A 16481-nucleotide genomic window follows, 5' to 3' on the forward strand; every position below is an offset into this window, starting at 1 on the left:
GTGTGTAAGTGTGTGTGTTTGCATGTGTGAGTGAGGGAGAGAGACACAGAGAGAGAGAGAAGTCAGTTGCAGTGGTAGGTGCCAGGCTTTGGCATTGTAGTTTTTCTGGCTAAGAAAGGAAATGCTGAAAGCCCCATGGGGGTGCAGGGTGCACAGGGTAATCAGGTTCACATACGTTCACCTGCCCTCTGGCTGTGGTCAGTGTTAACTTAGGAATATTGAAAAAAAAATGAGGTGTGCATATTCTTCATCTTTCTTCCCCTTCCTTTGGGGGAGTTGATAAACAGACAGCACATCCATTGTTTGCCTAGGTCTGGTTTCTCCACCACTCTGCTGCAGATGCTTGGAAAACCGGGATCCAACCACAGCTGTTTGGGAATGGACAGGAAACCCCTTTCACCCCCCTTTCTGTCTGCTGCGTCATTCAGCTCTGGAATGATTGCATTATGGTGTGCTGTGCACATTTCAAATTACCCAAAGTTTTAGCCCACCTACTCATATTCTCTGTACAGCTCCCTAAATGCCTTTGCTGCACACCGGGAGCAGATAACCTTTTAATTCAGCTTCATTCATCAAAAACAAAGACCACTGCGAAAAAGCATCATTAAACCATACTGCACTTCTCCAAGCACTTACTTTCTCTTAACCTCCACTGACATGGTATTCAATCCAGTATGTGCCTGGATGGCAGACCTTGTCACTTTGTTTCCTGGCAGTGCTAAAGGCTTCTAAGTAATCAGAAGGAAGAAGCCAAAAAGGGAAAGCACCTTAACACTGTCTCGGCACTCTTATGAAAGCCTGTCAGCATTCACCTTGGTGTTGTTCGCAGCCTATAATTGAAAAAACAACTCAATTACTAACCTTACTTTGAAAGAGATTGCATGTAATAGCTCAAAATCTGCTACAGAGGTCTGCCTTTGTTTGGTGTTTAACTCCAATATTTTGTATTTTAATTTGTTCAATAATTACTGCAGGGTTTTTAGAGGATTAGTCAGAAACATAATAAACCAAATACATTTTTTCAAAAGAAGAATTTAATTAATACATTCAGTTTTTTACATTTTATGTCCAACGTTTGCTTGGCTTTCCCTCCTCGAGACAGTGAATTGGGTTTGTGAAAATACTGTTTTCTTGTCTCTTGAATAACGACAGGGGGGTTACTGGAGCATCATATACTTTAGATGATTGCTAAGTACTCTAGTGTACAGACCATATGTTTTGGTTATGAAAGTAATTATCACAAGAATAGCCATGTAACTATTGCAGTTATTTAAAAAGAGTGGAGGTGAAGAGTTGGGTAAAGCACAGGGGTAAACAGCTATTGTGAAAATTAGGTTGTACCTAGAGCAGGGCGATATGGCCAAAAATATTTATCACGATATATATTTGAAAATTTGCGATAACGATATAACTGACGATATAATTGATGCGAGACAAAATACAACTCCACAACATTACTAGCGCAAAAAGACAACCTTCCATTTATTTTCACTTAAACAAGAAGCTGGTTTTTATGTGCATTACAGCTATATAAAAATTTAACAGTGTAAATGCAAATTCCTTGCTGAAAGTTTAACCAAAAGGCATTTCCAGTAGAAATGGGCTGACATATCCTGAGCATAACCATGTATAATATCCACTGCAGTTAAAAAGAGGTGCTTTGCAACATTAAACTGCAGTGTGCAGTACGTATTTTTCGGACCATAAGGTGCACGGGATTATAAGGCACATTAAGCGAAACAAAGCAGTCAGATAAATCAAACTTTATTCAACTCGTTCTTCTTGCTTCCTCCACTTCTGTACCATTGATTCATTAATGCTGTATTCTATCACAGCTGCTCTATTCCCATGTTGTTGCAGTATATTAATGACTAACCTCATATTGTGGATGGATTATCTCAGTTGTTCTCCTGACTGAAGTTTGGTCCGTTTACAGCATCCTGCCATGCGATTGCATTTGTCTCTAACTATCAGGAACCTTAACGTTAACTTTTATAAGTGGAAAAGTGTTAGTGTTCATCCTCCAGCTTCACTGTTTATGTTAAGCTAACATAGCTGTGTCGCTAGCGATCACGAAGCACATCATTATATACCAGCTAGCCCAACTTCAGTAACCCTACAAACGTCACTGCTGTTTAGTTTCCTGTCTTCATTTATGTTGGACGTGATAGCAGAGCTGTACGTTTGAATTTTTTCAGAAATCTCTCAGTCAGAACATGCTATTTCATGCTTAGGTAACTAGCGAAACTAGCGAGCTAACTTCCGCTAGCTTCCTGCTAACTTCTAACTCCGTTAAATGTAATAAATTCTGTTTTCATGGATGCCTGGAAGTTAAACTTCATAGTTACACCTGGTAAAGCAGCAACGCTGATCGTTTTATTAAAGATGAAAGAATTTAGACAGTTTTTAACTCTCAGTGATGCTGCAGTGTTTGTTTGACCTGAAGAATACGGAGTTTAGGACCCAGATTACTCCCAGATTTAAGAGCATCTTAGTCCGACAAATACGGCAATAACGACGGCCCGCTTGCATGTTCTGCAAAAAAATGTGCTTTGTCGTGTATCTGACGGACAAACTCCAAACCAGTTCCACATCACTGAAGTTGCACCATTTTTACAAACCAATTCTGGTTCATCTGTTTCACTCAACAATCGGCCATGTGCGTATGAAAACAAAGGCACTGCGCATGCGCGTTTTACTCATATTCTATCGCGATATTTCATTTTCCTATTGTTGCCTAACATTATACCGGTATTACCGTGAACGGTATAATATGGCCCAGCCCTAGTTGTACCTGTTGATAATTGCATGTTTTGAGCAGTTTCGCCTGATGACTTACCAACTGCCAACTGATAATGGGTTTCTTCAACAGATAAAAGGGGAGAAAAAATGGAAAAACATCACTGGGTATTGTATCTGTTGAGAAAGTATATCACACACAGCATGAAGCTGTCTAGGCACAAGTAATTTATGTGTCACCCAAATTATTTAATTGCAAGGTATTTGAAGGCTATTTAAGATTGAATTTTTGGGTGTTTGGTCTGTTTCATTGTACATGATGTCATGAATGAGCAGGATAGATGCATTTCATCACAATTTAACTTCAAGAAGTTTATATTTTTTCTATACACATATACGGTTTATATGAATTACAATATTGCATGTTAACACAAAGTCAAATGAGTCAACTCACCTCAGTGTTTTTGGTGCTGCTTTTAGCCTCCTTAGCTTGAATCTGCTGCCATTAAAATCTTACTGGCAAACAGACAAAGTGAATGACCCAAACCAGAAGTAAACAGAGAGTAGGTATTTTAATTTAACACAGTCCTGTGAAAAACTAAAAACACTATTACTGCTTCCATAGGAATTAAGACAGTAAGTAAGTAGCAGCCAGGTGCTTGCTAATCAAATGCACTTGAGGAAGCAGAACCCAGCACAGCACTTCTTCGGTTTGTACTGGAACAAACCACAAGATTTCTGCAAAAATGTCCTTTGAACAGATGAGACCAAAGTGGAGGTGTTTAGCTCAGCACCATGTTTGGTGAAAACCAAACACAGCATATCAGCACAATTAGCTCATACCAAATGTCAAGTGTAGTGATGGAGGGTTGATTTTGGGCTTGTTTTGCAGCCACAAGATTCGGGCAGCTTGCAGTCATTGAGTACTCTTCTGTATACCAAAATATTCTTGAGTCAACTGTGAGGCCATTTGTCCGATGGGAACTTGGATGTAACTGAGTCATACAACAGGACAGTGATCCCAAGCACAGCAGCAATTCTCTAGAAGAATGGCTGAAGAAAACAACCCCCTCCACAACTAATAGTGCAAACCCTAGTTAGTTAATCTGTACTGTGTCCTGACATTTGTATCCCACTGAAGTTTTTTATACTGCAGGAGAGGGTTAAATGTGGCTCGTTCAACACGACTATTATAATTTTTGACAGCTGGTTCTTTGTTTACCAAGCAGATAGCTGAAATCCGCGAATACTTGAGACCCCCTCTGAAAACGCTTAGAAATGCCTATTCTAACAGTTCAAAACCAAATATATCTTAAACTATCATTCTAAACACTTAAATATAATTTCGAAGTCATCTTACAACATTACCCTTAAAAATATACAGCTTACAGCTATGCACGAACACTCCTGTAATGGTGGAAGTTAACCTGAAAACCTTTAGGAGTTGACTGTGGTCCTGCTTCTTCTTCTTTGGCAGAATTGTCAAAGCCTTAGAAATCTGCTTCCTGTACATTGCTGTTGAAAACTGTTAGTATAATTTTCATGGCTTCTTGAAGACGATGTAAAAATTAGCGAATAGGCAAATTTTCCGTGAATAATTTGGAGTTACGTTCCACAGAAAAAATCGAATAGGCGAATCCGCAAATACCTAACCATGAATAGGCGGGCCTTGGCCATATATGACGTATTATTTGTCAACACTTCACCAAAGCTGGACTTCTGGGACTAGAGTTACTTTAACTAAAGGCTTAAAATTTACTTATTTAATTTTAGAAGTTAAAAATTACCCTTTGGAATACTGATATGAACCCCTTATCCATTATGATAATCTGCTTTTGCTTTGCCTTCATATTAATGTCACCCTTAATTTGCACTCACTTACCTCTATTACATTTTGTGCATGTATTTTTCTCACAAATCCTTCATTTGAGATTTGATAATTGTGGGAGGGAGGAAAGACCACTCTTCCCTGTGATCCGCAGGCTGAAACCTGACATTTAATTCCATTTGTGATTAAATTAGGGAAGCTGAACACTGTGATATGACAGCTAGCCACTTTTCGGAACAAATGAAAGTCACAAAGAATTGAAGATATTAAATGTCTGGCATTTAAAACCTTTGGACAGTTTTCTAGCAAAATGTATCTGCTATTTTAGGCATGACACTAATTGAGACCTATTTTACTTTTAAAATGTAAAACTGCAAAAGTTCGAGTTGGACTAAATTACTGTGTAGTGATGTTGTGCCTGTTGCAACAAGATTAGAAAACTGTTGATAACTAATCTTCACAAATGTTATGCTGCTGTCGATGCAGTTTAGAGGATATACACTCTATCAGTGGAACTGATAACTTGATGGAGTCTGTGACTAAACGATGTGTTGATGGCACGCAGAACTGAAGTTTGTGTGAGCAGTCAGTGAGATGGGGAGCAGGGATGATAATGAAGCTGAAAAAGTTACGCAAGAAATCACTCTGCTGTTCTTATCATGTTTTCTGTCATTGTCTTCTGTAGTTCGGTAAAATTTTGTAAATATTTCCATTAAAGTTGTTCCTTCAGTGAATGCACCCAGATTGTAAAATCAGAAACTTTTTAATGATTTGAACACTGTGCCTCCATCAAGGCAGGTTTGATGGCAAGAATGCTCAATATTATGCAAAAAGACACATGCAGGAGGCTGCTGGAGACATAGAACTAGCTACAGCACACACACACACACACACACACATACACACACACACACACACACACACACACACACACACACACACACACACACACACACAGAAAGAGTCTATATGCCTGCATAGCTTTTAATACTACACAGAGTACCAATCTAAAAATGGATGCTGTTTACAACAGTTTCTTCCACATTGGAAAAATGTCATGTCCTTTGCTCACTTACCCTAATATGCTTTTGTTTACTCTTTTTTTTCCTTTAGATCAAAAGTGGTAAGACAGAGAAGGAGTGTCAGCAGCTACTCCTGAAAAGCCTGCAGTACCTGGAGCGCTACATTTACCTCATCCTCTTCAACACATACCTGCATCTAGAGAAGAAGGACTCGTGGCAGCGCTCTTTCACACTTTGGATGGAACAGGTACAAGATTTCTGCCCTGCTTTTACCATCATAAGCATTTTATATACATGAGATTGGATTTGTTTTAGGTCCATCAATGGATTAAAAAGTTTGGTGAGTGAGATGCAAGGAAAAAAAGATTTGTTTTTTTCATAGTTTCCTTCATTCAACTATCAACTGCATTTAAAAACAGTCAGAATATCAGAAGCATTAGTCTGTGAATGCTGGATCTGCTAATGCTAACGTCCCACTAAGGAAAACAGTGGTTAGAGCACGATTAATATTATTCTGACAGAGAACCAGTGACCTTGCGATCTCGTCATTTTTGACATCATTGCTTTGAAGACAGGGATCAGGTCTGTGACCACTTACAGTCAGTCAGTTGTTGTTTTCCCAGCAAATTCTGTGCGTCAAGATGGGGATAAAATCTATATCAGCAGACTGATAGCAATAAGTCTGGGATCAGTTTGAGATTGAATGGGGTCAAGTTAGAAATTGCATGCAATCTATTTGTGATAATATAGTGCAAAATGACTCAGATTGACTGCATTTTGTTGGCAATATGTCTGCGTTTATAAATAAATCGCAGTTATTTGGAAGACTTCTCCAATCTTTATGATTGTACTTGCAGTCGGACTGCAGTTTTTTGGAGTGAGGTTGGCTCCCACCAAGTGACTTGTGAAATCGCCTAATGATTGAAAGTGGTCACTCAGAGGCTATGGATGCTGCATGCATACCCCTCTTGGCAACCAGCTTTCCCTGCAACTACCTGAAATCAATTGCTGAATGCAAAAAAAAAGTCAATTTGATGACCAGGCAACCACTAATTTTTCCTAGTCACAAGGAGATTGACATTCTGTTCTTAGTCTAGTATAATTGAGCCATTACTGTATTAGTCTGGCAGTGCCTAAAACATGCAGGTTTTCTAGTCTAATATGCACCTTAGCATTGTCAGTAAATAACACAGTAACATGCAAATGCCATTTATCATTAGCCTAAAATAGAAAAAGCTGGAAACAGGAAATCAGTAACAGACGTTTTTTTTCTGCATGCTCCATTTCTGCACATTGTAAGCTTGTTACCACAGATTCATAATAGTCTTCCTCCAGGAATTTACAAGCTGGTTCTGATTCCTTTGAGGCCTGGTTCTTGACACACTCAACTTCATATTGTCTCAGCTCTGTGCTTTTGTTGTCACATTAATCGTTTAGCCAGCTGTGCCTCTACAGTAAAAGTCGAGAATTTATGTGCATTCCAAGCAAATGAGTAGTCTGTAAGTGTTACACAAAACACACACACAGACACACACACAGCAATTAAAATTTATTTTGCAATATGTTAAAATCACATAACAGGAAAAGCAAAAAACCGACTAAGCAATTTTAGTGTGATCAGCCCACGGGTGGGGGATTTTAAATATAAAGGAACATTGTGTTTAATTTATAATTTTCCTGCATTCGGTTTTAATTAAAGATGTTAGATGTCTTGTTTTTAGCCCGCCTTTTCACTAAGCTCTTCAAAAACCTGCAGCCTCCTTCCACGGAGCAGTCATCATTGTCAACGTCACACTATGTTGTGTCCTCAGGCTAAATCATGAAAGTTTAATGTCTGGAATCACCGTGTCAGAATGAAGTCGCTAAAACTTGTGATCAAAAGCAATCAAACAAGCCTTGGTCATGTTTGGACACGATATGTTCGACATTGAGCTTAAAGGCTATTTCCCATTCTTCTTCATGAGGAGACAGTCTGGAGGTGGGCCCTGGAATGTTTAAAAATTGCTGAATGAAAATCTCTTCCTTCTTTGTCCTTATTGGGGTGGATTAGACTCAAAGGAAAAACTGAGAATTCCAAAATAGACTGGAACAATCGTTGTGAAAACAATTGTCACAGAAATATGCGTGGTCAATCGGGGCATATTCTTCCTGTTATGAATAGCAAATATATGTGGTGCATCAGGGTGACTCTAATGGCCCAGTTATGCCATGAGAAAATAGAGGCATACACACTGGGAATATGGAGATACTGCTGCAAAGCTGGCAACAGACACATTAATACCCCTAAAATATCATATAAAAAATGACGTGTCTGTAATTTGACATATAGCTGTTGGTAAAAAACACACACACACCACTCTGGTCTGGCCCTGATGTGGTGCCTGTTAAGTTGGAAATATAATAAAAAACAATCATTTTGTGCTGTTACATGTCAAACATATTGAGGAAAGTGCACCCTTCAGTTTCTTGTACGTCCCAAAGAGCATTTTTCAGATTACAAAAAAAGGGAAAAAAAGATGAAGGCTTTCAGTTATTTTTTTATTAAACTTTACCTTGCAATGAGATTCAAGACATTTTGTTTATTAGTCCTGTGGAAAGTTTTTCTTTAAATTCATTCTGAAGGAGCATCCACACATGTAGCCAGTGTGCAGCTACTGTGGGTCCCAACCCTGGATAAATGGGGAGGGTTACATAAGGAAAGACATCCCATCTAAATTCTTTGCCAAATCAAACATGTGAATCACCAAGTGAAGGAGGATTGGTGTCACAGAAGTGAATGCTAGGGATAACATAACTTGATCTGCTGTGGCGACCCCAAAGGGGACCAGCTGACAGAAGAAGATCTTTTTAGTGCTAACCACAGTGAGGAGTTTTCTGTGCAAGTTTGCATGTTCCACCTTGGCTTGTGTGGGTTCTCTTTGGGTACTACAGCTTTCTCCGCATCTGTATCTCTGTGTTGGCTCAACGACCTGTCCAGGGTTTACGCCACCTTGCTGTACATGACAGCGGTTATAGGGTCCAGCCCCCCGTGCAACCCTCAACTGGATAAGCACTCAGAAAAATGAATGGGTTGTATTTTTATTGTCTTTTAACACGCCACTGACTTACAGTGGCAGCTGGCCCACAGAGGCTGTGAAGTCAAAAATAGTTAGGATGAGTTCCATGCAGATAATAAATGTTCTAATAAATTAATTACAGATTAATAAAAGGATAACCCAGCGTCATCAGGATTTCTATTAAATTGACTTTTTTTCATAATTTATAACGTGGTTCAGTTTGTTAAAACACAACCTTAAAACCTAAGTGATAAGATAGCTGTGGGCCTGTCTGAGCAGAAAAACAAAAATGACTGAGCATATCTATTTAGATGAGCCAGTACAGTAAACTGTCACCTCTATGGGCAGTGGCAAGGTCTAGAGGGAAACAAGATAGGTATATCACAGCCATTTTTCATCTACACCTCTGCCATCAAATGAGCCACAGACTGTTGTTGAGGTCTGTCTGCCTTCTCTAGAACATTCAAACCCCCTTTTTGACATTCTAAAATGTAAAGCATCGTCAAAATATAAAGATCAGATAAAATAAAAATTGCGGGAGCTCAAACAGTCTGCATCAACAATGTAAATTTAATACAATATATGTACTCACTTGTTTTTCTTGTACATTTAAAAAGCCTACACATAATCATAGGATAGCTCCAGTATCTCCAAGATAATGTGAAAATCCTGGAGTACATGAAATCTCATGCTATAATGATTGATTTGTGTTGTGGAAAATAGTCATTTTTCAAAAAGACAGGCACTTTGCATACTGGGAAAAGAGGAAAATATAAATAAAGGCCTGATATTTGTCTTCACATATTAACGTTAATTATAAAGTTCCACAGGGTTCTGTGCTAGGACCAATTCTATTTATATTATACATGCTTCATTAGGCACTTTTATTAGAAGGCATAGCATACATTTTCATTGCATAGCATACATCATTCATGCCGATGATACCCAACTTTATCCAGCCGTGGAGTCATGTAACACACCAATTAGTTTAACTGCAGGATGGTCTTAAAGACATAAAGACCTAGATGATCTTGAATTCCTTGCCTCTAAATTAGGATAAAACTGAGGTTACTGTACTCAGCCCAAAAAAACTAAGAAACATGGCATCTTACTGGATGTTTACTCTGGATGGCATTACCTTGGCCTCCAGTGACACTGTGAGGAATCTTGGAGTTGTTTTTTAACAGGGTATGTCCTCCAATCTAAAAATTAAATAGGCAGTAGAAAAAGTTTAGCATTAACCTAGCATTTTCCTTTTTGATGAAACTTATAGTTAGGGCTGGATCAGGTGACCCACCTCACTCATCTCTTTTCTCCTCTGTTTATACATCACTCTGCCTTTAATCATTAGTTATTATTAATCTTCCACAGTGTGTCTTTTATCCTGTCTCCCTCCTCACTGTCAACTGGTAGCACCAGATGGCTGCCCCTCCCTGAGCCTGGTTCTACCAGAGTTTTCTTCCTGTTAAAAGGAAGTTTTACCTTCACACTGTCACCAAGTGGTTGCTGAGCAGGGGTCGTCTGATTGTTGGAGTTTTCCTCTGTATTAGTGTAAGGTCTTTACCTTACCAAATAAACCTTGACGTGACTGTTGTTGTGATTTGGTGCTATATAAATCAAATTGAATTGAATTGTCACTGATATGAACAAATGGCACTTTTTCAGTTTTTATTATTAAATCCATTTTAGATGTATTTTACTTTGTGTTGTTAACAGAAAGTGAGATTCTGTAATCACAAGTGAAAAACTACAGACTTGTGGCACGTTATTGATAATTAGCTGATAATTTGTTTGTTGCTAACTCATATCAGTGCTACATACATTGGTACTTCAAATTATCACATTTCCATCAGAGGGCAGAGTTCAGTGTTAATATGCAGATCACTCCACACTGAAACTCATCTTAAAGAAAGTTCTCTTTGCTGCTGCGCTTTTGGGAGCTGCTACTTCACATAAATCTAATTTCCCTGATGACCAGAACTGACAGCATAATCAATGTGACAGTTCCTTTGCTTCATGTTAACAAATTACACCAAACGGTGGATGATTTCTCTGCATTTTCAGCACTGACATACTCAGTAGCTTTTTTGCATGTTTTTTCTTAACCCTTCTCATTCTCCTACTTACATTTTATATGTATATTTACAGAAGCTGTGAGAAAGTATTATAATATGCAGATGTGGGATAACATTTGACAATGATCCTCTATTCACACAGATATTATAAATACAAAGAGTTTAGTATATTTTGTCTGAGCTTAGTCAAAAGAAAGTTTGTCATCTTGTCGCAGCACCAGACATAGTTTGAGTGACAGATGATATCTGGGAAGTGCAAGTATATCATTAAAATGAATGATGTCACTCCTTGCAGGCATGTCCCTTTATCACCCCGTACATACAAAAGGCAGATATTGATTTGAACCTGTCAGACTCGGGCCTGAGCAGCATTTGGCATAAAGGTGGGAATTAGATGTCATCTTAAAGAGATCTTGAAGGACTTGAAGGCTTGAAGATATTGCAGTGATGTCAGCTACAGCTGTGACAGTAGTGACAAAGACATTCAAACATCCAAATATCTCAGTTTTTTCCTTTATCCTCTTTTTAAAGAATTATCTCAAAATATCAGTATTTCTGTCACCACCATCAGTATTGTGATGTGTTTACTAGCCTACTTGGAGCACAATCTGGCAGTAGCCCAGCCAATCGGCCCCAACCAACCTCGGGGCATAATCGTTAGCCTATCACCAGTGACCGTGGCAGGACCGTTAATGACAAACTGCAGTGCCACAGGCAGCAGTCGGGGGGTCATCACTATCGCTGGTCACGCTTTTGAAGCCATGGTTACACAACCTGTCAGCTCAGAGTGGTACATTCTGTCCTGCATCCTACATTGGCTGTATGTACGTGGGTATGTGTGTGGACTAATTTGATCTCTACAGCCACTAAGCAAGAGCACAGTGTTCCCAGTCATGCAGGGTAGCATCCTTTGCCTTTTATATATTTAATATACTTTGCCCTTTTGCTTTTGTCATAACTATATGTTCTGAAGATGAGGATGCTTTCACAATATAATATTACAACTACCCACTATTTCCACAGTTACACTTGTAGGCAGGTTTTTCAAGGTACTTGGCAGAGAATTTATTTTGAGCTAGACTATCTGAGAGTTTTCTGTGACTTCATGTTAACCCAGACCGGCTCGATGATATTGAGATATAGGCATAACATTTGGTGCAGGACTCCATGTTCTTCTTCTAGCTAAAGATAGTTCTTTGTGACTCTCTGTGTCAGGATTTTCGGGTTTATTGTGATGCTGCTAAAGAAATTTGGGAGCAATCTGATGCCTCCGTAACATTTATGCATTGTGTGATGGATAAAAAATAAAAAAAATGCATATTTGTCAAAGTTTTTAAATAGATGTTGCTTACTGGAGAAGAGCCAGAGGTTAAATTGGCACATTGGGACAAATACTGTACTTCATTGGGCAATGGCCATGGCAGCGTATTGAGATGAGAGTGAAAACTTCAGATTAGATTTTGAAATTGAAATCTATGTTTGCTAATCAAAAGTGCGGGCCTTTGCACAATAGCTCGACTTGTGTACAGTGCATACCGCAGATGCCTGCAGAAGTAGTACCCTATCAGTCACTCCAGCTGTTTTGATGTGTGGCACAGAGGCCTCCCTGTCCCCCCCTGCACCGGGCTGGTATGTGCAGCCTTTGAGATAGCCGACTGTGGGAAATACCTCCTCGCTGCCCTGCCCCCCACCGCTCCACAGCACCGTTTGTGATCTCTTCAATGAAACATGAAAGATATCTCACCAGCAGCTCTGCTTGCTGTCACCCAGGAAGCTGGTCGCCACACGCCAACAACTTCAAGGCCACTTTACAAACAGAGAGCACCAGAGGGAGCATGATGCTACAGTTTAGCCTCAAAGAACAAATCTGATTTAAATTGTTTGACTTTGAGTTTTTTTGTTTTGTTTTTGTACAGTGTGGAGGGGAACTTAATTACTTTCTTTTTAACATTTATGTTGAGAAATTAGTTTTGTTACAGTAATGTCCCAGGAATCCATGAGAAGTAACAGCGGATGTTAAAGTTGTTCATTTTATTTATAGTTATAAAAGTCACTAAAAATAAGAAGAGTTACTGTAATCCTCAAAATGATTTTTGTGCGGTAGCAAGTTGTCAGGGTATCACAGCTTGTTTTCAAGCACTTTTGTGTCCAGGTGTACAGAGACTGAAAAGGATGCGATGAAGGGAAAACCGTCACAGTGTCAGTGTGCAATGTTTTCTGAGATTGAAGAAGATAAATATTACATCTGGAATATCTGGAATTACTTATTGCAGAAGGGGATCGCTATTGTTTCACACTTGCATCTATTTCTTTAATTCCTATGACACAGACACTGTTATATGACCTCAGCTTTCAGTGACCTCCAGCCCTCTGCATTGCTTAATGTTGGTGGTGTGGGGAGGGAATGTTGTGAGCAGTGCAAAAGGAAGCATAAGTGCAGCAACACAGCCTTGATTTCCCCTTTCCCTTGTTCTCCAGTGGTCGTACATCAAGAGCTTCATTCATTCAGACTGAAGAGGATGGATGGGTGGATATGTTATAATATAACTCTTAAAAAGTCAATCTGCCGGCAGCGCTACTTCATTTTTCTTTTATCTTGGCACACTAGATGCTACGTTGACTTGTCGTCCTCTCTTTGGGTACAAAGTTACTGTACATTACAAATTATTTGTAATATTTGTATATTGTAATATTAATGAGCCTGACTGTTTTTTGGAGATGGTAAACTAAGCGTCCTTACACTTGCTTAACTCCTTAGCCAAAAAACATAATTTCTTCAAGGTATTGGGTCTGCCCTGCAGTCGTCTCCTGGTTGGATTTGCTTAACACACTTAACACACGGAGGCATGTAATTAATGCATTACCACAACACTTTAAATTCACTTTTTCCACTTCTACCCAGACTTACTTTTTCAGTCACTACCCACATCTTGTGGCTATAGATGATGATAGGAACGTGGTTATGTATTAACCTCTTCAGATTAGAAAGTCAGTTTTAAAAGTACCGAGTGTGTCAGAATCGGACTTTATTAAAGCGGTGCTTAGCACTGTTTCCTCACAGCAAGAGGGCCCTGGGCTCAAGTATAGTCTGGGGTCTTTTTGGGTTTAGGTTCCATGTCTGTGTTCCACATGTCTGGGGGTTCTTTCCTGGTACTCTGGCTTTCTCCCACATTCTTAGCAACACACATGGCGTTTGGTTAATTGGTGATTCTAAATCTACTGTAGGTGTGAATAGTTGTCTGTCTTTATGTGTGAGTACTGTGAAGAGTTTAAAGCCTGTCCAGGGTGTACCCCTCCTCTTGCCCCATGACAGCTGGGATAAGCCTCGCCCTCCCCCACAACCCTGAACTGGATAAGCAGAAGAAAACAGACAGATGGATTTTGCTGTGAGAGTTTTGTAAGTGGATTCTTTTTTGTTTGCCACATTGAAATCCCTTCTGCTGCAACAGCTGAACTAGTCTGACTGCAGCTGGCATCCACTGTGAAGTCACAAGCTTTACTGGATTTATCTTTTTTTTGTAAAACAAGAGAATAATGAAGAAAACTGGATCAACACCAACAGCTTTGACTCCACAAAGACTGTATGCAGTCACTGTCATCCCCCTAATATGCTCTTTTGGGCCTCCCTAAGTTGATGTTTTGTATTTTCTGATGTTTCATACATTACTTATTTAGACAGGCAGGCTCTGGGGTGGATGAGTCAGGCTATGCATGTTAACAGCACAAATCCAGAGATTCATGTGGGCGTCAAATCGACTGACTAATGGTTCCGCTGCACTAAGTCAGTTTCTCCTATCAAAATACTTGTGCAGCTTTTGAACTGTTAGCTGTCCACGAACTCATAGCACACAAACATTAGAGGTACATGACTGCATGAGCTAGTTATTAAAAAGCTGTATTAAGACGGGACAATAGAGGCTACATGATCACTCATTTCCAACTTAAAGAACCAAGCCAGTGCCGACTGCACAAAAGCAGAAGTTATGTGATATGTATTTAAGGTTTGAATTTTGCATTGTAAGCAAGTAGATAATCCAGACCACACTTTGTGGTGCACGTGTTTATTTCTGCACAAAGCTGGCCAGCTAAGCTGTAATCACTGTTAGTGAAAGGGATATCTTGATACTATTATTCCTCTTCATTGTTCCCATATGTCTTCTTCAGCATTTACCTGACAGCCTACTTTTAAAAGGGTTTCCAGCAGCACGTACGTACAGGATTCCCTCGTAGCCCCGAGAATATGACCACAATTATATTGCTCATTTTTGTTTAGTATGCAAATTTGCTCCCTCAAACACTGTCCTTATTTACCCTGATGTTCAAAAAGTTTCTCTCTCTCTACTCCAAAATTTGCAGCTTCCTTGACTGCCTCAGGAGAAAAAGGGAGAGGTTAAATTGGCAATGCATTTTAGGCCACGTTACTTCCACTGAGTCATTCCCTGGATGTCTGTTAGGGTTATATAGACCAGATTTAGGTTCAGCTGAGTCCTGTATCGATTTCAGTCTGAGCCTGCATAATGGAAGAGATGACTCTGAATGCTTTTGTGCCTTTCAAGGAATCCAGCACAATTTTTCTTTCTTACTATATAGTTTTTTTTACATGTGGGAATTGAACTTCACAGTCTAGTGCATTGCACTGGGGCTTCTCCTTCAAAGTAAAGTGGGCAAACTGGGGCACTCGTCATAGGGCAGTTAACCTCTTAAGCCCCAAGCCTAACTGATCTCCTGCCTTTTGCCCCCGTATCAGGGGGCGTTGGGGCTTAAGAGGTTAAAGGTTTTTGCAGGGAAGTCGGCTTTGACTGGGTTTTGTTTTTATTTGTTTACGTTGCTTGCCTTTATGGCCAGATGTTTCTGGTTGTCTGTGGTGTTTCCCATCAGTCGTAGCAGACCGTGAGTCAGTATGACCTACTGCTTAACACCGAATTCTCAGGAGGCAGATATGTTCTCATTCATTCAGGAAAGATTCAGACAAAGTCCACTGAGCATATACTCTTCCCGTGGTGCTGTTCCAAGGCTGTTCCATTACAGCAGGGATTTGGGTACTTATAAGTGAGGTAATTGGTGTAAATTAAGTAAAGCATTGCACTCAATTAGGCTCACATAAATATTGGACTGCTTTTGCTGTTGACTTCATTCACTCAAACACTGTTGGTGGTGACCTAACATGCGAGTTATTGGCTTTAAAAATTTCAAGAAAATCTCCTGCTAATGGACTCTGAAAAAACACCCAGTGCAAACTTCCATTATTTCTGTGAGTTTTAAGCGTGGCTGCTATTTATAGAGCCCTACCTGGAAGCCTTGTTCTGACCACTTGCATGTGAACTGTGCAGTTTCATGAGTTCAGGAAGAAAATATTGACTTTGTGTCAAACTTACCAGAGCTTCATTTCGTGACTCATTTTGTAATGAGTTACAAACGAAACATGCAATACATAGCACTTCAAGCCTGGAGGAAGAACATCATTTTCTTTCTTTCTTTCTTTCTTTTGGATAGGGTTGAGATTCTGTGAATTTGTCACTCAAAGTCAGATTCTTACCGTGATGTTAACTGTAATGCCCTGAGGGAGAGTGTCCTTTAAAAACCACGTGAAATGTGGTGTGCGCCTTTGTGCCATTGTGCTTCAGCAGACCGAGGAGGCAGGAGGGTTTTTTTGTGACATCTAGACAATCTTTTTTTGCCACCACCTTTACTGCCCAGATTGGGCTCTCTGTGACTTTGTCCTCTTCCCCCAAAATGAAATTCAAGTTGGCAGTGGGGTCAC

The 16481-nt window shown here is 39.6% G+C and overlaps 1 protein-coding gene across 5 annotated transcripts in view; it reads left to right on the plus strand.

Annotated features, from left to right (window-relative positions):
- pald1a (phosphatase domain containing paladin 1a) overlaps nucleotides 1-16481 on the plus strand; it is a 64330-nt gene that overhangs the window by 44807 nt on the left and 3042 nt on the right. For all 5 annotated transcript variants that reach the window (XM_063481975.1, XM_063481977.1, XM_063481976.1 and 2 more), the window contains exon 19: nucleotides 5681-5836. In XM_063481975.1, coding sequence (XP_063338045.1) covers nucleotides 5681-5836 — 156 coding nt within the window. The remainder of the gene's footprint in view (nucleotides 1-5680; nucleotides 5837-16481) is intronic.

The sequence above is a fragment of the Pelmatolapia mariae genome, linkage group LG8 (genome assembly GCF_036321145.2).
Source record: "Pelmatolapia mariae isolate MD_Pm_ZW linkage group LG8, Pm_UMD_F_2, whole genome shotgun sequence".
NCBI classification, from domain to species: Eukaryota; Metazoa; Chordata; class Actinopteri; order Cichliformes; family Cichlidae; genus Pelmatolapia; species Pelmatolapia mariae.